Source organism: Herpailurus yagouaroundi, unplaced genomic scaffold, assembly GCF_014898765.1.
Source record: "Herpailurus yagouaroundi ecotype Mexico unplaced genomic scaffold, PumYag 220, whole genome shotgun sequence".
NCBI classification, from domain to species: domain Eukaryota; kingdom Metazoa; phylum Chordata; class Mammalia; order Carnivora; family Felidae; genus Herpailurus; species Herpailurus yagouaroundi.
This window is the reverse complement of record NW_024412451.1, coordinates 6,138,730-6,159,465: the sequence shown is the minus strand read 5'-3', so window position 1 is coordinate 6,159,465 and position 20,736 is coordinate 6,138,730. Positions and strand designations below refer to the sequence as shown.

Sequence of the window (20,736 nt, the reverse complement as noted above, 5' to 3'; positions counted from 1 at the left end):
CACACCTGGCCCTTGTGTTTAACCTCCCCACGGCTCACGTGAGCCTCCCCCCGCCCCCCCACCTCATGCTCCCTGGTTCCACAGGCTGGGAGGCTCCTCGTTCTGATCCAGGAGCCCAGGATCGAGGTCGTGGGCAGGGCCGTGCTTCCCCCCCCCCCCCCCCCGGGGCCTCTAGGGGAAGATCCTTCTTGCCTCTTCCAGCTCCGCAGCACCCCACGTCCCCCACGTCTCCACATGGCCTTCCTTCCGCGCACACTCCGTCTCTCTGTCCGGATTTCCCCTGTTTTATAGGGACACTGGTCCTACAGGATCAGAGCCCAGCACGACCTCGTCTTCGCGGCAAAATCCGCAGAGACCCTGTTTCCAAATAAGGTCACGTGCACAGGTCCTGGGGGTCAGGACTTCAACAGATCCTTTTGAGAGGACGCGACTCGACCCGCCACAGAGCCACACCCAGAGCGTCGGTCCCCTCTGCCCACCCACAAGGCACTGGGGGGAGAAAGCGAGTCAGGCTGAAGGCGGGGAAGGAGTGATGTGCTCCCGCTGTAGCTGGGCCTGCGGGCCGAAGCCGCACCTCTGTCCTGCTTACGCCGAGGCAGGAGAGGGGGACGGGTCGGCCCGGGAGTGGGAGGGGGCCGCGCTGTAACTCAGAAGGGCGGGGGCTCACCCAGAGCCCTGGGAGGGACAGGAGCCAGCAGGTGGGTGCCAGCCGGGTCCACCGGGACAGTGGGCAGATGCCGTTTAGTGCTGTCTAGCCGGGCCCAGGCCACTGGAAGCAGAGGGTCCACGGCGTCCCCTCTCTCCCCCACCTGGGGCTCCAAAAGCAAATTCCTCCCTTAGGGACCTGACAGCCGCCTGCCTCTGGGGTCTCCGGCCCTGTCTGTCTGCGTCTGTCTGCCCCTGCCTGTCGACCCGGGACTCTGAGCCCGGCTCCCCCGTCGCTCCTTTCATGCTCTCTCTCCCGTCCTCGGTCGGTGCGATCCTGGTTGCCATGGCAACACTGCGGCGGGTACCAGGTGGCGGCTGGGGGCGGGGAGCCGCGCTGCCGCAGCCTCCGCCATCTCCAGTGCCAGGCACCTGCAGGGTGCGGTGGCCGGGCCTCACTTGGGGGGACCTGGGGGTCTCCCCAGGCCTCACGGGCTTCTCCTTGGTCACTGGGAGTCGGGGGAGGGGAGGACCGGGTGTAGGAGTGAGAATACAAGATGGGGGGGGGGGTGGGGGCTGATGGCATCGTGGCTGGAAGAAGGGTGCGTGAAAGGTGAGAAGTCAAGGTGAACTGAGGGCCGAGCAGACTGGGACAGGGCTGGTGGTGGAAGCTGGGAGGAGCCGGGCTCCAGCTCCTGCTGCCTGTGGGGAGATGGGGCGCGGAGACCAGGCCCGGCCTCCCTGGGAACTCGGGGCGGGCAGGAGATGTGGGCCTGGCCCAGCCGGGGACGGGACGGAATGGCCACCAGCCCAGAGAAGATGGGGCGGGGCTGGAGGTCCAGGGAGAGGCCCTGAGACAGCGACAGGAGGGAAGGAGAGAGTCAGGGACAGAGAACCAAGGGAGGAAAACACGGAGGGAGGTAGACAAGAAACACACGGGCGCGAGGCTGGGCGGGGGCACGGCAGGGCCAAGGACAGGGCCGGAATTCTCAGGAGCAAGGGACGGAGAGCCCAGAGTCCCCAACACCGTCTCCTCTCCCTCACTCCCAACCCTCTCTGCCCCCACCCCAGGCAGGATGCGGTTTCCATGACAACCTGGCCGGGCAGAAAGGGGGGCTGGGGACTGCAGAGGAAATTTTCCACATCAGCAGAAAGGGAGGAGGTAGAATGCAGGAAGGAAGGGGCTGGGCAAGGTGAGGGCCCTCCGGGGCCCCGGAACCCCAAGTCCTCGCGCCCACTGCCCCGGGATTCTCACCCACCCCCACCTGGCGAACCTGCACCCTCTCCGCCGCCCGCCGGGTCACTGTGGGGAGAGGGGAAGGCTCTGGAGAGGATCAAGGGTCCAATGTCCAAAGATCAGCCACTGCCCAGGCCTGGAGGGGACGGGGGCGGTGAGCAGCTGCCGGAGCTCAGATTCAGGGTCATGGCTTCTGACAGGGTCCCGAGGAGAGTCGGGGTGGTGGGCTACGGCCGCCTTGGTGAGTCACTGACCCTCTGGGCCCCTTCCCGGGCCTCTTTCTGAAGCCCCCAAAACCCCGTGCCTTCCACAAACACACCTTCGTCCGTGTCTTTGTGCCCCGGCTCTGCCTGTGTCTGTCTAAGTATCTTCCACTCCCCCGACCCCACGGGGCCCCCTCCCCTCTTTCGGTGTCCGCTCCGCCTGTCCCGCCTTCCGGCTTCTCTGTCCTCCACCCAAGTTTTTGTGTGCCCCCCCGCCCGCCCCCTGCGTCCATGCACCCCCTCCCTCATCTCTGGCATTCGCTCCCTGGGTCTCTCTCTCCCTCCCTCCTGTCCTTGTCCTTGTCCCCCTCCCTCTGGGTCCCAGTCCCCTCTCTCTGGTCTCCCTCCCTCTCCCCAGGACAGTCCCTTGTTTCTCACCTGCTGACTCAGGGACCAGAACTGGGCCTCGAACTTGTTTTTGTCTGGAATCGCGACCCGGGACGAATGGCAGGGAGCGTGCCTCCTTCCCTGCAGCTCCAAAACCTCGCTGCCCTCGGGGAGAGGTCAGTGATCTCACCATGAGTGGGGCTCCCTGGAGCTCCTGTCCTGGCCTCCCTTAGGTGCTGTGATCGCAGGCCAGTCTCTCACTCTCTCTGGGCCAAACCAGAAGCGGGACAAGCCTGTCCATTCTGCTTCCCCTCTCAGGCCAGGGCGAAGAGGGACAGGCCTCCAGAGACTCTGAGGGAATCCGAGGAGGAGAGGTCCGACACCTCTCCAAGACCCTCCCCCATCTCTCCCTTCTCCCAGGCACCCCGACCTTGTAGTGGAAGTGGCCCATCCCCAAATAATCCAGGAATCTGGGGCACAAATCCTGCGTCACGCCAATCTCCTGGTGAGCCCTGCCCAGTCTGCCTTGGCCCCACGTCACCCCGAAGTGGCATCCATCCCCCTGACCTCAGACCCCCTCCCCTCCATCCGCCCCAGGTGGGGTCCCCCTCAGCCCTGGCTGATCAGGCCACAGAGCAGCGGCTCCTGGAGGCCTCGCACCGCTGGGACCATGCTGCGTTTGTGGCCCGGGGGGCCCTGTGGGGCACTGAGGACATCACCAGATTGGACGCAGCTGGGGGCCTCCAGGTGAGGGCCCGCTGGGCTCCCCGGCGACCCAGAGGGGGTCCTCCAGAGACCCCCGATCCCCTGACCCTGGCTGTCACTTCCAGAGTCTTCGTGTCACCATGGCCACGCACCCCGATGGTTTCCGGCTTGAGGGACCGCTGGCTGCAGTGCGCAGCACTGAGCATCGCACGGTGCTCTATGAAGGTCCCGTCCGCGGGCTCTGCCCCTTCGCCCCCCGCAACTCCAATACCATGGCGGCCGCTGCCCTGGCTGCCCCCAGCCTGGGCTTTGACCGCGTGGTTGGAGTGCTTGTGGCGGACCTCAGGTGAGCTAAGGTGTGGGGGTTGGGGTTCGGGCTGGGGCTGGGGCCGGGCCAGCCACACTGACCGCCCTGCCTGCCCCAGCCTCGCAGACATGCACGTGGTGGACGTGGAGCTGACTGGCCCCCCGGGCCCCACAGGACGAAGCTTCGCCGTGCACACCCACAGGGAGAACCCCGCAGAGCCAGGCGCGGTCACGGGCTCTGCCACCGTTACCGCGTTCTGGCGCAGCCTCCTGGGTGCGGCCCCCTCCCCAAGCCCTGCCCGCCCCGTGCTCTGCGGAGCTTGGGTCTCCGCCTCTGCCTGGTTCTGCAGATCTGATTCGGTCTCTGCTGACTGATCTTTATTTCTGTGTCTCCACCTTCTAGTCCACGACTTTGAATCCTTATGTATCTATCTCTGTCCAAGCCTCCTTTCTCTGAGTTTGTGTCCCCCTCTCGCTGGGACCCTACCACCTCTCTCGCTGCGTGTCTCTGTTCATCCCCCAGCTCTCTGTCCCCCTTTCGGTCTCAGTCCCTCTCTCTAGATCTTCCTCCACCCCCACCCTGGTCTGTCCCTGCCCCCAGGTGTCTGCCCCTCCTCATCTCTCTGCCCCAGCCTTTTAGTCCCTATATCTCCCCCGCAGGCTGCTGCCAGCTCCCCTCCAGGCCGGGGATCCATCTCTGCTGAGACGCCGCCTCCTTCCCTAGTGGACATCTTCGTCTCATTTACGGCCCCCCACTACCAGCCCGCTGCTGCCCTGGCCTCGGTTACCCCGGCCCTTCCTCCTGGCTCAGTAAATATTGGAGACTCTTCTCCCTACAAGCCCTGATGTCTCCGGTCCCTTGCTGCCGTCCTGTGACGTCACGCGGCGATCTCACACTAGCATTGGCGCCATCACAGGGGAGGAGCACTCGCGACTCGCGGGAGCTACACTCCCGGAAGCTATCGCGAGAGCCTACCCACTACATTTCCCAGAATCCTCTGAGCACCAGGGGGCGCGGCCGTGCGCGAAGGGGCGGGCCTCTGCACCGCATATTTCCGGGATTCACGGCGGGAATGGCATTGCAGCTCCGCGTTCTCGGGGCGGCAGTGGACTTCCGGGCCAAGCTGCCCGGAAGTTGCGTGAGGGGCAAAGGGCCTTCGCGGGGGCCGCCGGAAGCTGTAGTCGGGGCACGCGGGGGCCGCCGGGAGCTGTGTGTGTCGCGGCCGCCCAGTCAGCGTCGTGCTGCCCGCCCAGCACTCGGAACCCACAGCCGCCGCCCAGGGGGATGCGGGAGCCCCTGGTTTCGGGGAGCAGAGAGGCAGGCGGGGTGAGGGGCGTTGCCAGGCAACGGGCGAGCGCCGTGGTTGGGGTACGGGTCGGGGAAAGGGCTCTGTTCCTTGGTGTCCGGGGAGGGGACCCTGTTGCCGAGTGATGGGAGAAGAGAACCCCGTTGTTTGATAGGGGAGGGGAGTCTTCTGTTGCTAGGCGACTGGAAGAGACCCTGTTACCTAGAAACAGGGGAGGAGGATTTCTCCATTGCTAAGTAACCAGAGAAGAGACTTGTTACCTAGTGGGGCGGGGGTCCTCTGTTGCTACGTAACCAGAGAGGGCGCCTGTTACCTAGGGACAGGGGAGGGAGGTTGCTAGGTGACCACCGGAGGGACCCTTTCTCTTAGGGATGGGGGGGGCCGGTCCTCTGTTGCTAGGTGAGTAGCACAGCCTTGTTCCTAGTAATGGGGGATGGAGGTACCCTGTTGTCAGGAGAGCACCTGGGGAGCAGGGTCAGGGGCCTCGTGTCCCCTCAGGCTGCCCTAAGACCCCAGCTCAGTGGCAGTGCCCCCCAGGGCCCGCTGGCAGGTTGGGCCTCCAGATCCCAAGCCCCTGAGTACCTTCTCCCCCACCCCCCACCCCCACCCCCAAGCAGGAGCCGAGGACGGTATGTCCCAGGCCCCAGGAGCACAGCCGAGCCGGCCCTCCGTGTATCACGAGCGGCAACGCCTGGAGCTGTGTGCCGTCCACGCCCTCAACAACGTTCTGCAGCAGCAGCTCTTTAGCCAGGAGGCTGCCGACGAGATCTGCAAGAGGTGACCATCACCCGCCCTAACCCCTGGAGACACAGGGCTGACGGGCAGAGCGACCCACCCGGGTCTCGGGCACGGCTGGGACAGAGCCCCGGGGCTTTCTGCTGCCCCAGCACTCACCTGGGGAACCCCGGGACTGAGAGATGGAGAGGTTGCCTCTCACACCCGTCCTTGGCCATGGCCCCAGCCCCGGCCCCGGCCCCAGCCCAGGCCTCCCCTTCCCTTATCTGGACCCTCATCCCCTCCAGCCTCTTAGCTTCTGGTTTTTCTCTGCCAGTCCGCGCCACCCACGGCCCCAGTGCTGACCCTGCCCTCCCTCACAGCCCTCATGTGGCTCCCCAGCAGCCCTGGGAGAAGTCCCAAGTCATGCAGCCTAACAGCCAAGGCCCTGCATGCTCTGGGCCCCACTTTCCTCTGCAGTGTCCCATCTCACTGTACCCCCCCAAACCAGATGCCTCCCCGGTCCCCGAAGGAGCCCTACTACGATGCCTCCGGGCTATGCCTTCTTTCTGGCACAGCTTCCTTCTCTCGGCAGCCCCGAATGTTCCTCCTCACCATGCAAGATGTCAAACATCGCTTCTTTAGTATTGCTCTGCCTTGTCTCCTCTCTGTCCCCGCAGCCCCCACCCTGGCTCAAACCCATCATCTCCCAGATCCTCCCTCCTGCCAGTAACGCACACGATGCTACACCCAGAGATGACCCTGTCTTCCCCACCCTTACAGCCCTCCCGTGGACCCCCAGTATCCGCAGGCAGAGTCCCAGCCCCTCAAACTGAATATCGCAGAATTTATTCATCTCTGTCATTCACGACAGGGATCCATCAACTCTTTCACACCAAGGCCATGCTGGAGACCCAGAGATGAGTCCAGTGTGAGCCCTGCCCCGAGGGAGGCCAGGGAAACAGATGCACAGGAAAATAATACACAGACTTTTCCTCTCCGGCCCCTCCCCCTGCCCTGCCCACCGAGGGCCCAGAGAAAGAACAAAGGTGCCACTGTTTGGAGAAGGCAGGACCCAGAGAGCCAAGTGGTGGCGGGGTGGGCCCCCTGAGCTGGGGGATAGCAGGAGGAAAGACTGAGAGGGGAGCACAGGAGATGTGGTTGGGGACAGGTGGCCGGGAGGGGGTGGGGCGGGACTGAGGCTAGGAGGCCAGCTGAGGGACTGGGACTTTATCCTAGGGTGACAAGGCACCAGGGAGGGCAGGGAACAGGGGAGCGGTGGGGTCAGTGTCAGGTGTGGAAAGAGCCCCTGGGATCGGAGGGGAGGCTGGAGGCTGGAGGCTGGATGAGGGTCCAGGTGGAGGAGGACGAGACCTGAGCGGGGGGGAAATGTGGTTACGGGACAGGGCAGAGAGAGTCGGGGACAGGAGGAATCAGGCTTGGGGCTGATGAGCCACGCGGCTGCGGAAAGGGAAGAGTCCAAAGGCTGGGGGACTCGAGGGCCCCGGGACTCTCCTGCGTTGTGGGGAGGATGAGACCTTTGCAGGGGCCCCGTCTCAGGCTCTGACCCTCCCCCCGCCCAGGTTGGCCCCAGACTCCCGGCTGAATCCCCATCGCAGCCTCCTGGGCACCGGCAACTATGACGTCAACGTGATCATGGCCGCCCTGCAGGGGCTGGGCCTGGCCACCGTGTGGTGGGACCGAAGGAGGTGGGACCCCAAGCGCTTCATCATGTGTGCTGAGCCCGGCACGTGGGTGCGGTGGGACAGCAGGAGGGGAACCGGTGGGCAGGAGGGAAGAAAGAAGGGGCAGACGGGGGGAAGGTCGGCACGGGTGGGTGCTGGATGGAGGGCAGGCCGACGGGTTGGGAGATGGTCATCCGGTGACCGAGTGGATGGTGAAAGGGTAGTTGGACGTGTTGAGTAGGTGGTTGGTGGGGGGGGGGGGTGTGGATGGGCAGAGGAGTGGTTGAGTGAATAAAGGATAGCAAATAGGTGGTTGAGTAGTTAATTGGGTGGATGGACGGATGGACGGGTTCCGAGTGGATGCGGACTCGGGAGGATGGTGAGTAAACCGAGTTGGTGGCTGGCTGGTCGGTTGCGTCATTAAGCGGATGATGTTCGGGTGGACGGTTCACGGGCAGCTGGGTGCGGGGGTGGTTGTTAGACGGCTGGGAGTTTGGGTGCCTGGGTGGTGGGCGAGTGGGAGGAGACGAAGGGGGCGCCGAGGAGAGTCCTTGGGCAGGCTCGGGGGGGGGGGGGGCCACTGCTGCCGCGCCAGCCTGGGTCCCGTGAGCTCAGTCACGTTGGGCCGGCAGGTGCTCGCTGAGCACTGGACCCAGACGGTGGCGTCCCCACCCCTCCCGCACAGGCCCCTGTCCCAGCTGGCCCTGCCCCAAGTGCTGGGACTGATCCTGAACCTGCCCTCACCCATGTCTCTGGGGCTGCTGTCCCTGCCACTCCGCCGGCGGCACTGGGTGGCCCTCCGCCAGGTGGATGGCGTCTACTACAACCTGGACTCCAAGCTGCGGGCGCCTGAGGCCCTGGGGGACGAGGACGGCGTCAGGTGAGGGGGAGGCGACTCGGGCTGGGGCTCGGCGACCGACTCCCCCACCCCAGGAGGCAGCGCGCGGGGCCCCCGGGCCTCAGTCTCCTCGCTTCTCTGCCCAGGGCCTTCCTGGCGGGGGCACTGGCTCAGGGCCTGTGCGAGGTGCTGCTGGTGGTGACCAAGGAGGTGGAGGAAAAGGGCTGCTGGCTGCGGACAGACTGACCCCCGCGGAGGAGAGGACCAGGCCACCGTCTGCTGGCTGCGGACAGACTGACCCCCGCGGAGGAGAGGACCAGGCCACCGTCCGTGCGGTCCCCGTGCATCCACGTCTGGCTCCTGAACGCCAGGGAAGGACCCCGCGGAGGCCCAGCCCCTTTTCCGCACCCCCTGCTCCCCAATGCCGCCGCTGCCTCAATAAATCTGCTGATTTGCTCCCGGCCTGGCCCGCATCCGCCTGGGGGGCCCCTCGCCTCCGGTTACTCCCGTTTACCAGAGAGGCCATTAGCCAGGCGGGCGCTGCCGAGAGCCGGAGCCCAGGCGCCGACTCTCCACCACTTCCCGGCTTCGCCAGCTCGTAGGAGCTGCCCACCTCCCTGGGCCTCAGTTTCCTCGTCTGTAGCACAGCAGAAAACAGCACAAAGACCCATCCTTGTGAGCTGGTGGGAGAGACCGGGAACAACGTAGAATGTTCAGCGGGGCGCCTGGGTGGCTCAGTCAGTTGAGCCTCCGACTCTTGATTTTCGGCCCAGGTCCTGATCTCATGGTCATGGGATCGAGCCCTGCGTCAGCTGCCACACTCAGCGTGGAGCCTGCTTGGGATTCTCTCTCTTCCCTCTCTCTGCCCCTCCCCAGCTCGCTCACTCTCTCTCAAAACAAATAAACATTTCTAGAATGACCGATGGGATAAGTGCTGAGGAGAAAACAAGTTTCTTGATTCTCAATCCTCCCCCATCAATTGCTCCAAAAGAGGACCCCCCGGAATTGCCAATATGCTCCGGTAGGTGATAAAGGGCTGCAAAGGTCGCTGATCCACTGACCTGAACGCAGGGAAATTATCCTGCATTATCCTGGTGCCCGAGGCAATTGTGAGGGTCCTTACAGGTGGAGGAGGAGGCAGGAAATTCAGAAAGAAGGCAGCAGGTCAGAGATGCCACGCGGCCGGCGGCCTCGAAGACCAGAAGGGGCCACGGCTGGGAAGCGGAGCCACCTCTAGGGGCCGGAACCGGCAAGCAAACGGATTCTTCCCGGGCCCCGGGGGGAGCAGCCCTGCCCAGGACTCCAGCCCAGGGAGGCTCACCGGACTTCCGGCCACAAGCGTAAAGAGTAAATGTGCGTTGTTTAAGGCACTGGCTTTGTTCGAGCAGCCGCGGGAACCAGTACACTGGTTAGGATTCTTCTAGCACCGAGGGCCTCTCCGAGAAGGAGGGAGCTGCAGGGAGGTGCGGGCGAAAGGCATTCCAGGCTGAAGGAACAGCCAGCGCAAAGGCCCTGAGGAGGCTGGTGTGACTGGAGCGACACTGGGCAGGGAGGTGACAGAGGGGGAAGACGGTCGGTCCCTCGTGGATTTGAGCAGGAGGACAGGCACCAGTTAGGTGTCTTCTCGCCACATTCTCACCTGAGCAGGACCCCCGTCCTGTTCTGGGTCTTTTCCCCGGGGGCCCGCCGTCCCCCATCCCCCCATCCCTCGCCGCCCCTGCCGCTTCCTTGTCCTTGTCCTGTCAGCCATTCACACGGCTCCCTGGCCCTACTTCTGGGTCTGGCCTGTGCTGCTGAAGCCAGGCGCTTGCTCTCAGGCTGGGAGGAAGACCTAAGAGGACAGGAAGCACCCCGCCCCCCGCCGACCCAGTTGAGGGGGGGGGGAGTGTTTTAAGGGGGATCTTCAGGGGCCAGGGGAAGATGAGGGAACCTGGGGTTGCTGGCTCCAGAGGGCCAGTGGGAGGGAAGGGGGCCATTCCAGAACCTGAAAGAACTCTCAATGAAACGTGGAATCCGCGGAGGGCAGTTGTTACTGACAGGTGATGAGGGTGGGTCCCCGCCAAGCCACAAGGGGTCGCTGAGGGCTGCACTCGGTCCAGGACAGCTGGGGCGGGGGGGGGGGGGGGGGGCCACAGGTCAGTCCTGGGCTCAGAAAGCCCCCTTGGGGATGGTGTGGGGACAGCCTGGCGGCCAGGAGGCCTGGGAGAAGGCTGAGGGTCCAGATGGGAGAGGACAGAAGCCTGAGTCCAGACCCTGGGGAGGGGAAGAGGGACACAGTCCGGCGACTCTGGGAGCAAAAGGGAGGAATGAGGGCCAGACCCCTGGGACCCTGGGACAGTGGAGGGCCACCCCCAACAGACGAGGAGAGGTTTGAGGTCTGGGGGACAGGCTGAGCTCAGTGGGATATAAGGGATGTGACAGACCGGGTGACATCGGGGGAGGGAGACCCGGGTCAGGGGCTCAGGAGATGGCTTCGGGGGTCTGTCCCGGGAGGCGTGAGTGTGTGTGAGCCCACGGAGGGAAGCAGGTAGAGCGGGGCCTGGGCAAAGGTGGGGTCGTCTTTTAGGGGTGGCCAGAAATGGGGGACCCAGAGGCACAGGGAGGCCATGGGCAGGGAGACGCAGGGTGTGTGTCCCTGACCAGGCCTCAGGCTGGGTCCACCCGGACGGACAGCAAGTTCTTCCAAGGACACAAGCTAAGCCCTGACACCCGAAAGAAGGCGGGGTGCGGACACAGCGGGACGCCCTCATAAAGCCAGCCTGACATGTGGGACTTGGGCTTGGCGCCTCTGGTTCCCAAGACTCCCGGAGGTCAAAGGGCAACTTGTAAAGCGAAAAGTCAAGCAGCATATGAGAGAAACGGCTGGGGTCCTGGGTCACCCCACCTTCGGGGGCGGCGCCCACACCACCCTGCCCCCTCTGTGCCTCTTCAGCTTGCTCGCTGTCCCACACCCGGGTCTCGACTCCTCCCTCCCTCCCTCGGTGTCCCTCTCTTGGTCTCTCTTTCGGATGTTTCTGTGTCTCTATCAGCCTTCATCTCCCTGCGCCATCTCGGGCCCCCTCCTGCCCTCTGTGCCTGTCGCCTGTCCCATGCCGGTCCCAGACAGCCTGGCGGGACTCCCTGAGTGTTTCTATTCTTGGGCCTGAGTGACCTCCCCAGGTGCCTTCTCCGCTGTGGCCTAATATGGTCCGAGTGAGGAGCCGCAGCACCGGCTGGGACCTGGGGAGGGGCGGGGGTCGGGCCCTCCCCTCTCCCCTCCCTCCCCTCCCTCCCCTCCCCTCCCCTCCTGCTCTCAGCCCCCCTCCCGGGCCTGCGCGGCGATTCAGTGCTTCCTGTCTGCCCCTCCCCACGCAGCATGCGCCCTGCACCCTCACTAGCCCTCACCTTCGAGGCCGCCACTTCTCCCGGGAACAAGGCCTGGCTCAGGCTGTCCCTTGCCCCGGGGCGCCCGGCCAGGCGGGTCCCAGAGCTCCCGGTGGTGAGGGGCTCCCCGGAGTCCTAGGCCGCCCGTTGGGGGCGCACCACGCAGACCCGCGGGGGCCTCTCCGCCCCGCCTCGTTCCGGGAAGGGGGGCCGCAGTCACGCGGCAGGTGCAGGGTGGGGTGACAGCTGTCCCGCGCCCCCCGGTGCTGACAGCTGAGGCCCGATTTAGCTCTGGGAGCCCGGGGCTGACCAGATAAGGCGGTGGCGGGGAGTGGTCCCGCCCCCAGGGCGCCCCTTAAATTGCCCAGATGGGCCTGGGGGACGGCCGCCGCTGACGCCAGGTGAGGGACCACGCGCCTTCCTCGACTTCCCCGCGGTCTGCCCAGCGGCTGGGCCCTCTCTCTCTCTCTCTCTCTCTCTGTCCCCGTCTCCCTCCCTCTCTCCCCGCTTCCCTCCGTCTGTCGGTCCGTCTCTCTCCTCCTCTCCCCCCTGCCCCTCTCCTTCCTTCCTTCTCCCTCCGTCTTCGGTCCCTTCCCAGCTCTGTCCTTCTCACTCTCCGTGGCTCCTCCTCCCCTTTCTGAATCTTGGCCCCTCGTCCCCGTCGCTCTTCTCCCTCATCTTCGCTTCTGTGTCTCTCTCTTCCTCGTCTTTTCCTCTCCCTCCCCGCCTCTCTCCATCTGACTCTCCCTGCCACCGACGTCTCCCCTTGGCCCGTCTCTCCGTCCCTCCCCCACGTCTCTGGGCCTCAGTCTCTCGTTCTCTGCCTCTCTCCACCTCTCCCCTCCGTCTCCGTCTCCCGACCCTGTCGTCTCCTGCCCCCTCCCCCCTCCAGCTCCCCGTCGGAGGCCGCCAGGCCCTCTGCTGCGGTTTCTGCTCAATAAAGCTGTTCTGTCCTCACTCTCTCGCTCCCCTGGCCTCCTCCTTTCCTTCCTCACTCCTCCGACCCGATCCCGGCGGGCCTCCCTCCCAGAGACAGCAAGAAACTGAGGCTGAGAGACCGACCGACCGAGAGGCTGGGGAGAGAGAGAGAAAGACGGTGCAGAGGGACACCCGGGCTCAGTGAAACAGAGACCAAAACAGGGGGCCAGAGGCTCAGAGGTGGGACAGACTGTGGGACGGCAGAGACGCCCAGAGACACACACAGTGAGGTGGGGAGACGCGGAGACACAGAGGGACTCAGAGACCCGGAAACGGAGACCGGGCAGCGCCCCGCCCCCCTGACACAGCTGAGCAGCCCACCCCCAGGCCCTGCCGGGCCCGGACAATGCGCCCTTGTCCCCGACCCCCGCTCCGGTCGGGCAGCTGGACGGTGGGCTGGGTCCCAGGGGAGGGGCCTCCACCCTCAGACTCCCCCTTCTCCCCCATCCTCCTCCCTCTGGCCTCCCAGCCTGCTTTCTGCTCTGCCAGGGAAGGGGACAAGCGTTTCCAGGGCACGAGCCGTAAGGACGTGAGACGCCTCCTGGCCTCCCCGGCACCCTCCTGTCCCCTTCCCCTGGACCCTCCGCCTGTTCTTCCGGAGCGTCCAGCGTCCGGCTCCCACTCCTGGAGGAAACGGGCATTTTTAAATCCCTAGTGTTTGTCAGGCAAGTTCCACACACACCGCCTCTCACCTGATACTCTTGGCTCTGCTGTCCCTTCCGCCCGCCCGCCCCATTCCCTGCACTTCTTCCCGATCCGTCTGAAAATGCGCATTTGTGGGGCACCTACTGTGTGCTGGGAAATCTACAAACTCTGTCTCCTCTCTCAACTACACTTTTCTCCTCCCATGATTCCGTTCTTCCCTCTCTCCTTTCTGACCTTCGGCTCCCTCCCTCCCGGGGGAGGGAATGGACACATATTGAGCACTTACTGTGTGCTGGGTAGTTTACACATCTTCCCTCCCTTCCCCCACACCTTCTTCCCCTCCTTCCCCCCGTCTCTCCTCTGTCCCCTCCGCATCCTTCTGGGCTCTCTGCTGCTCTCTTCCAAGGCAAAGAACACACATTTACCGAGCACCTATGGCATGCCAAACAATCGCCTGTGCTTCCTCCGCTGTCCTCTCACCCTGCTATTTCACCGACCTGTGCTTTCTGCTGCTTTCTGCTCTCTGCCAGAGAAGGAACGGGCACTTACTGAGCACCTGTTGTATGCCAGACAATCTCCGTACACTCTCCTCCCCCCTCCGTTCTCCCTGTTCCTTCATTTCTGACTTCTCCTTCTTTCTGCTCCATCAGCTCTTCCTTGGGGAAGACGACAAGCAACTAGGGAGCACCAACTGTATGCCAGGCGATCAACGTTCCATCTCATCTCCTCTTGCCTCTTTTTCCCTGTCCCTCTCGCTCGGCCAGGCTTCTCCCTTCCCTGGGCCCTCTTTTGGGAAAGAGAAGGAGCATTTACTGAGCACCTCCCGTGCGCCCCATGATTTGCCTGCACTGCCTCCGCCTGTGCCTCCTCTCCTCTGCCAGTTCTTGAGGTCCCTTCCTTCCTTCCGGTCCGCCACCCTCGCGGCCTCCTCTGCCCTCGACCTCAGCCAACCTTCCTTTCCCTTCGCCCGTGCCTGCGTCTTCCTTTTCCTCTTGTTCTCTCTGTGCCCCTAGGAAGACAAGGTGCATTTACTGAGTGCCTCTTGGGTACCCACAGCCTAACCTACGCACTCGCTTCTCCTGGGCTCCTTCCCGGGGAAGGAGGTAGGCATGAATTAAGCACCTGCTGTGTGCCGCTCCTACGCATACACTGCCATGGCTTGCTTCACTGCCTCTGTTCTTCCTTCTGTCTTCCTCTCGGCTTCCTTCCCTCCTCCTGGCTGCTTGTGTGCTCATTACCAAGGAGGGCAATGGGCAGTTATTAAGTGCCTACTGCGTGCCCGCTGTTCTACATACACCGTCTCCTTCCCTCACAACTTCTCCTGTTTATTCTGTCTGCTGGAGCCTACGCTTCCCTGTCTTCTTTCTCCTGGGAAAAGAACTATCACTTAATAAGCACCTACTGTATGCCCAGCAATTGCCACCAACGACTCTCTCTCTCCTTAGGCTGTCTTTCCCCCCGTTTTTCTGCTATGGTGGTCTCTTCCCCTTCTTTCTGACTTGTTTCCTCTCTCCTGGAGACGGGAGTGGGCATTTCAGCACCTACTGTGTGCCAGGCTCTTTACAAGCACAGCCTCCCCTCCTCACTGCCTCCTTCCCCCCCCCCTTCCCCTCTGCTGCCTCTTCGCTTCCTTCCTGCTCTCAGTGCTGCCGGCGACGGGACAGGGAAGGGGCACCCATGGAGCACCAGCTGTGTGCTGGGTCACTCACACACACTGACCCGGCTCCTTCCACCTTCTGTCCCGCCCTGCCCCTTCCCGCCCTTGCCCTCCGCTGGCTTCCTTTCTCTTGTTCTTCCTTCTCAGTAGCGGGAGCTCGGCATTTCCAGGCAGAAGGGATCTCGGGGTCCTCCGGGGGGGGGGGGGGGGGGGGGGGGGGGGGGGGGGGGGGGGTCTGTCACCACCACTGCAGAAGCGCAGGCCGTCGGGCCCCTCGCGGCCTCGGTGACAGCCAATCCGGGCTCCAGTTTGCTTCCTTCATTAGAGAAAAGAGCGGATGTGGGTGACGGCCACTCTCTGGAGTCGGGGAGCGACAAGGGGGCTGAATGAAGGCTGAGAGAGACAGTAAGCGAGAAAGTGCTAGAAGGGAACCAGGGAGGCAGCAGCGGGTGCCCGCGGCAGGAGGCGCCTTACTACCTCCGCCCTCCCCCTCCCCCCCCCCAGCCGCTGGCCACACCGAGAGAAAAATATCGGAAGGGGAAGGGGGCCTTCCTCCCTCCCTCTCCCCCCCTGCTCGCGCCAGTGCCCCCCCCCACCCCCGCCCTCCAGTCGGCCTCGGTCTGACCCCTGACCCCTGACCCCTGACCGGCTGCCACGCGGCTCTCTCACCCCCTCTCTCACTCTCTCGCCTCTCTCGGACTCTCTGTGTGGCTTTCGCTCTCCGGCTCTGTCTGTCGGATCCTCCTTGAATCTCTCGCTGACCCGCTCTCGCTGACTCTCTCTGTGTCTCTCGGACTCCGTCTCGCAGAATCTCTCTCTCTCCTTGAATCTCTCTCTGAGCCGGTCTCTCTCTCTCAGGTCTTTCTCTCTCTTTCACCGTCCCTGACTCTCTGGCTGAAACTCTCTCTCTCTGTCTCTCTCTCTCTTTCAGACTGTGTCTCTCTCAGACTCTTAGACTCTCTGACTCGGTCTCCCGCCCTCCGTCTTCGACCCTTCCTGACTCCGTCCCGGTCTGACTCTCGGGCTCGGTCCCTCAGACTCTCTCAGACCTTGTCTCTCGCAGAGTCTCTGTGTCTCAGACTCTCTGTGACTCGGTGTCTCTCGGACCGTCTCTGTCTCTCTCAGACTCTCCCTCTCTGACTTTGTCTCTCTCAGACTCTCTCTCTGTCTCTCTCTCAGACCTTGTCTCTCAGTCTCCCTTTTAGACTCTCTCAGACTGTCTCCCTCAGATTCTCTCTGACTTCCTCTCAGACTGTCTCTGACTCTCTCAGACCCTCCGGCTCGCTCCCTGCCTCCCTCAGACTCTCTTCTCTCTCTCTCTGTGTGTCTCTCAGACTTTGTCTCTCTCAGAGTCTCTCTTTCAGACTCTCTATGACTTGGTGTCTCTCTGACTCTCTCACACTGTCTCTCTCTCGTTCAGATTCTCTCTCAGACTCAGTCGCTGTCTCTCAGACTCTCTCTCTGTCTCTCTCTCAGACCTTGTCTCTCAGTCTCTCTTTCAGACTCTCTCTGACTTTGTCTCTCAGACCCTCCGGCTCGCTCCCTGCCTCCCTCAGACTCTCTTCTCTCTCTCTCCCTCTGTGTCTCTCGGACCGTCTCTGTCTCTCTCAGACTGTCTCTCTCCCTGCCTCTCCCTCAGACTCTCTTCTCTCTCCGACCCTCTCTCTCTCTGTCTGACTCGCAGACTTTTTCTGACGCTCTCTCTCACTCCGTCTCTCAGACCATCTCAGGCGTTCTCTCTCCCAGAGACACAGTCTCTGTCTCTGATTCCCTGTCTCAGTAAGTCTCCTTCTTCATCTTTTTTCTCACCTGTTCCCCTGTCCCCACCCACTTGGGTCTCTGCATCCTCTCTGACCCGCTCTCCTCCCCACACTACCTTCTAGTTGCTTCTGCTCACACCGTCTTGATGGTGTCTGGCTTCTCCTCCTCCTCCCCCTCTCCTTCCCCCTCCTCCCTCCCCCCCTCTTCCTCCTCCTCCCCCCTCCCCCTCCTCCCTCTCCTCCTCTTCCCCCCCCCCCCGCCTCCTCCCTGTCCCTTTCCTCCTCCTCCTCTCCCTCCTCCCTCTCCTCCTCTTCCTCTCCCTCCTCCTCTCCTTTCAGTCCCCAGCTGGGCCTCCCCCCACACCCCCACGCAGGTTTTCTTTATGTCACACACACCCCTCCCCCAATTCTGAACCCAAGCTCCTGCCCTTCTTCACTCTCCCCCACCCAACCCCACCCCGTCTGGCTCCCTGCCCCGCGGCTCTCACCCTCTCCGGAAGCTTCTCTCCTTCCCTCGGCACTTCAAGCCCACCCCAGACCCTCCTCCCCGCCGCGCTTCACTCCGCCCCCTCGTCTACCCCCTCCCGTTGCCCTCCGGGCGGTGGCGACGGGGACGGAGGTGGCATCCACACCGCAGCGCCCAGGACAGGAGGGGCCGCTCTGGGGGCCCCGTGTGGCAGGTCCCCCCCCCCCCCCACTTCCCTCCGCTTCTCTGCGCGCCTCTCCTCTTCCTCTACTCCTGTCTCCTTCGCTTCCAGCTTCTTTTCCTCGTATCTGCTTCTCACGCCAACCTCCCGTTCTTCGGGTTGTGCTCGGGGAGCACTCTCCTGCTTTCCACCTGCCAGTCCCTGCTCCGCTCCCCGTCTCCCGGCCTCGGGCCCTCTCTCACACGCCGATTCGGTCCCCCCACCGTCCCTCCATGGGGTCTCCTATTCCCCCCCCCCCCGCCCCTTTCTGTCCACACTCCCGCTCGGCTTTTCACTGTACCTTCTTTTTAAGGACTTTTTACTCCTCCTTCTGCTCCGTCTCCCTCCCCTCCCCCGCCCGGGTCCTCCCGCCCTTGCGTGTCTACCCCCTCCACGCCCTCCCCCCAACATTTTCCGTCTCCATTTCTCCGCCTGGTGTCGTCCCCGAGGGTCTCCCTCATCCCGTCCCGCCCGTCGGTCTCTCGGCCCCACATCTGCCCCTCCCCCCAGGTCCCCGGCCGCGCCCCCGGCGCCCTGCCGCCTCCGAGCTGGTGACACCCGTCTCCTGCCCCCGAACAGACAGCCCCGTGGTTTGGGTGTCCCATTTCGCGACAGTCAGGTCACGTCCCGGGACCGCCAGCCCGCCCGTCTCCAGCTCCTCGCGCGCCCGGGGCCGGGGGGGGACACTGCCGGCGACCCGGAAGGGCCCCGTCTCTCGGGAGGCGACACAGCCTCCCTTGCCTCTTCTCTGGCTCCGGCTCTGTCGTTCCTTCGGCCCCCTTCATCACCCGGCTCCTTCCGCACGCCGTGGGCTCCGGGCTGTCGGTGTTCCCGGCTGTCACTTCCTCGTCTCCTGTGACACTTCTTCCGTGACAGAAGCGCCCGCGGCGTGGCGGCCGGGCGGCGAGGACGGAGAGGCGTCTCCGCAGCGGGGTGTGACCTCGGTCTCCGGTCGCCTCGCCTGGGCCGGGCCCCCACCCCACCGGACCCCGGCCCCGGCTTCTGGGCGTGCGCGTGCCTGCCCCTGCCAGTCTGCGCGCGCGCACGCGCCTGTCTGTGTGCGCGCGCCTGTGCCTCTGCGTCCGCGCGCGTCTACCTGTGCGCGTGCGCGCCCCGGCCCCTGCGGGGGGGGGGCCCCTCCCCCGCCAGTGTTTCCGACCCCCTCTCCCTCCCTCCCCCCATCCCTTCCCCTCCCCCTCTCGCTCCCCAGCCGCCCCTCACTGCCCCCCTCACTCTTCTCAGCGCGGCTTTGTGCTCCCTCCTCCCCATCCTTTTTCTTCCACTCCCTCCTCTCTCACCTCCCCACCCCCTCCGGGCTCCACGCGCGCCTGGCACTCCCCGCCCCTCGCTCACACCCCTCCTTTCTCGGCCTCTCTCCTCCCCCGCCCCGCTCTATCCCGCCTGCTCGCCCGCCCGCTCGCTCGCTCGCTCGCTCTCCACGCTCGGGTCCCCCTTGTTCTTGTCTCTAGTTCCCGTCCGCTCTCCCCCCTCCCTCTGCCTGCTCTCCTCCCTGTCCTGCTCCGCCTTGGCCTTCTCGTCGCGGCCCTGGCCGAGCTCTCGCTCCGTCCCCTTCCGCTCTCCCCGCCCTGCGTCTCTGCCTTCTTACCCCGTCTGGCCTCGCGGCTCCCGGTTCGCTCCTCCGCTCCGCACCCTGCCCTGCTCTCCCGGACCGTCTTCTCCCGTGCGTTCCCTTCCACTCCCGACTCTCTCCCTTCACCTCTCCCTCCTTCTCCTTCCCCAGACGTCGTTCTCCCCGCCACCGTCTCCCCTCCCCGCCTCTCTCTCAGGGCCTCCCCCCAGCCTGTCTTCTCGGTCTCCCTTCCTCGTACCCCTCCTCATTTCGTGTGTTTCCCCCTGCGCTTTCTCTTCCCTTCTTTCCTCCTGGCTCCCCTCTCCTGCTGGCTTCCATCCCTTCTCTCCCCACCCCTTCAATCTCTCTCCCTCTTTCCTCTCTCTCCTCTCTGAATCTCTCTCTCCCCTCCCAGACTTCTCCCCTCGCACTGGCCTCCCTTCCTCTGAGCCTTGTCTCCCGGGAGGCCCCTCCACGCCCAGGCCCCCGCAGGGGCCCTGAGCTCCTCTCCCGTCTCCCTGCCTGAAGTCCTGAGCTGACATCCACCTGGGGATCTGTGCCGCGTTGGTGGCAAGAGGTTGCACAGCCCGAAGCAGGGCTGCGAAGCCTGCGGCCCCCCGAGGTGCAAGGGCACGTGTGACACCCTTTTTCTCTCTCTTTTCTGTCTGTCCTGGACCCTGGACACTGCCCGGAGGAAGGAGGCCTGCCCCTGGCCCAGGAAGGAGGAAACGAGGAGCTGACCAGAGACCGGGAGTGAGTTGCCTGGAGACCACAGCATGTAAGTGGCAGGGCAGGGACTGGCTGGGCCACCCTGCTCCCTCCCCACTCTGCTGATCCCTGGTGGGCTTGGTGAGCATGGTGGGAAGGAGGCTGCCTCCTTTCTGCCCCGTTCCCCTCCCCAACCCCCCCCCCCCCAGTCTTCTCTTCCTCAGGCGACATGGAGCGTGGGAGGACCTCACCCGACTCCCATTTCACGGATGAGAACACAGGCACCGGTGTTCCCGAAGATCAGCATCTGCTAGGACAGAGGCTTCGTGGGGACCCCGGCCTTCCCAAAGGGCCAACAGCACCCCCCGCAGGGCACTTCTCTTCGTGGAGAGGGGCCATGTGGGCCTGACCTCCCCAGAGTATCCGGCGGAGTATCCTGTGGGCCTGGGAGGTATTCTCCGGCGGCGCGAAACCTTTTATCGCCGCCTACTGATAAAGGACGGAACTGCAACCCGGCTGGATTAGGCACCGTGAATGGCCGCGAAAAACGCAAAAACAAAAAAACCCTGCAGGGACTGGAATGCTTGGGGGGAGGGGTGGGTGGGAGGAGAGCTGTTGGTGGGGGGAGGGGAGACGGGAGATTGGCAAAATTCTGTAAAAATGTGAAAATTTTTATTCCTGGTCAATATGTAAACATCATACCCAGCAAGCTCTTTGGTTTTCAACTGAAACCTCCACCCTTCACGTTTTCAAGTCATTCCACGGGTGGGTTCTTTCCGCGTTGCCATGGAAAGAAATACAAGCATGACTCTTCCCGGAGAAACAAAGGAAAGCTGCTTGGCGGCCCGTTTCTAGGAATTGGGCCACGTTGAGTTTTCCCCTGTAAGGACACCATTGTGTCCTGCTGAGATGGAAGGTGGGTGCCAGCAAAGGAGAATGACTGACAGCTAGAGAGGCCCCAGTAAGTGGCCCCGATGCTCACTGTAGAGTCACTACTGGGTTAAATAATGGAGGCTACAGAACTGTTTCCCAAAGTCCCTGCTACAAGGCATAATTTGCCATAGGAGAGTCTTTAAAATACTTACATTATTAGCCTTATAGATTTTATTTCTATCTTTTTAATGTTTTTATTTATTTTTGAGAGAGACCGAGCACCAGCGGGGGGAGGGGCAGAAAGAGAGGGAGGCACAGAATCCGAAGCAGGCTCCAGGCTCTGAGCTGTCAGCACAGGGCCCAACGTGGGGCTGGAATCCACACCCAGCAAGATCATGACCTGAGCCAAAGTCAGATGCTTAACAGACTGAGCCACCCAGACGGCCCAGCCTTACAGATTTCAAGAGTG

General features: G+C 63.7%; 3 protein-coding genes and 1 long non-coding RNA gene across 17 annotated transcripts; 3 read left to right on the top strand and 1 right to left on the bottom strand.

The window, feature by feature from the left end:
* The first annotated feature begins 1,225 nt into the window (after nucleotides 1-1,225).
* Nucleotides 1,226-4,326, top strand: ASPDH (aspartate dehydrogenase domain containing). Of its 6 annotated transcripts, none has more exons than XM_040458083.1 (9): nucleotides 1,226-1,258; nucleotides 1,717-1,838; nucleotides 2,083-2,123; nucleotides 2,536-2,648; nucleotides 2,893-2,977; nucleotides 3,070-3,219; nucleotides 3,303-3,523; nucleotides 3,603-3,757; nucleotides 4,144-4,326. In XM_040458083.1, exons 2-9 carry the CDS (start codon nucleotides 1,733-1,735, stop codon nucleotides 4,185-4,187), a joined length of 915 nt encoding a protein of 304 aa, XP_040314017.1. In that variant the 5' UTR covers nucleotides 1,226-1,258; nucleotides 1,717-1,732; the 3' UTR covers nucleotides 4,188-4,326. The 6 variants fall into 6 exon arrangements, with proteins under 6 accessions (XP_040314017.1, XP_040314020.1, XP_040314018.1 ...); XM_040458084.1 differs by having other exon boundaries at nucleotides 1,236-1,258; nucleotides 2,504-2,648; XM_040458086.1 differs by lacking the exon at nucleotides 1,717-1,838 and having other exon boundaries at nucleotides 1,233-1,258.
* A 325-nt stretch (nucleotides 4,327-4,651) lies between these two features.
* On the top strand, nucleotides 4,652-8,483 carry JOSD2 (Josephin domain containing 2). 6 transcript variants are annotated; one of them, XM_040458163.1, is made up of 7 exons: nucleotides 4,655-4,810; nucleotides 5,408-5,567; nucleotides 6,379-6,435; nucleotides 7,088-7,213; nucleotides 7,875-8,069; nucleotides 8,174-8,273; nucleotides 8,327-8,483. In XM_040458163.1, exons 2-6 carry the CDS (start codon nucleotides 5,422-5,424, stop codon nucleotides 8,271-8,273), a joined length of 624 nt encoding a protein of 207 aa, XP_040314097.1. In that variant the 5' UTR covers nucleotides 4,655-4,810; nucleotides 5,408-5,421; the 3' UTR covers nucleotides 8,327-8,483. The 6 variants fall into 6 exon arrangements, with proteins under 6 accessions (XP_040314100.1, XP_040314099.1, XP_040314098.1 ...); XM_040458166.1 differs by having other exon boundaries at nucleotides 4,652-4,810; nucleotides 5,405-5,567; nucleotides 8,174-8,483; XM_040458165.1 differs by having other exon boundaries at nucleotides 4,652-4,852; nucleotides 5,405-5,567; nucleotides 8,174-8,483.
* Nucleotides 6,332-11,705, bottom strand: LOC121018961 (vegetative cell wall protein gp1-like). Of its 4 annotated transcripts, none has more exons than XR_005785349.1 (4): nucleotides 11,412-11,705; nucleotides 9,349-9,607; nucleotides 9,089-9,145; nucleotides 6,332-8,664 (listed from the first exon to the last, which is right to left on the bottom strand). XR_005785349.1 is itself a non-coding variant. In XM_040458096.1 (3 exons), exon 1 carries the CDS (start codon nucleotides 10,874-10,876, stop codon nucleotides 9,770-9,772), a length of 1,107 nt encoding a protein of 368 aa, XP_040314030.1. In that variant the 5' UTR covers nucleotides 10,877-11,305; the 3' UTR covers nucleotides 6,332-8,664; nucleotides 9,089-9,145; nucleotides 9,349-9,769. The 4 variants fall into 4 exon arrangements, 2 of the variants coding, with proteins under 2 accessions (XP_040314030.1, XP_040314031.1); XR_005785348.1 differs by having other exon boundaries at nucleotides 9,349-9,568; XM_040458096.1 differs by lacking the exon at nucleotides 11,412-11,705 and having other exon boundaries at nucleotides 9,349-11,305.
* A 6,973-nt stretch (nucleotides 11,706-18,678) lies between these two features.
* On the top strand, nucleotides 18,679-19,943 carry LOC121019017 (uncharacterized). Its single transcript, XR_005785379.1, has 2 exons — nucleotides 18,679-19,464; nucleotides 19,619-19,943. It is a non-coding gene; the product is annotated as an uncharacterized LOC121019017 (long non-coding RNA).
* The last annotated feature ends 793 nt before the right edge of the window (nucleotides 19,944-20,736 follow it).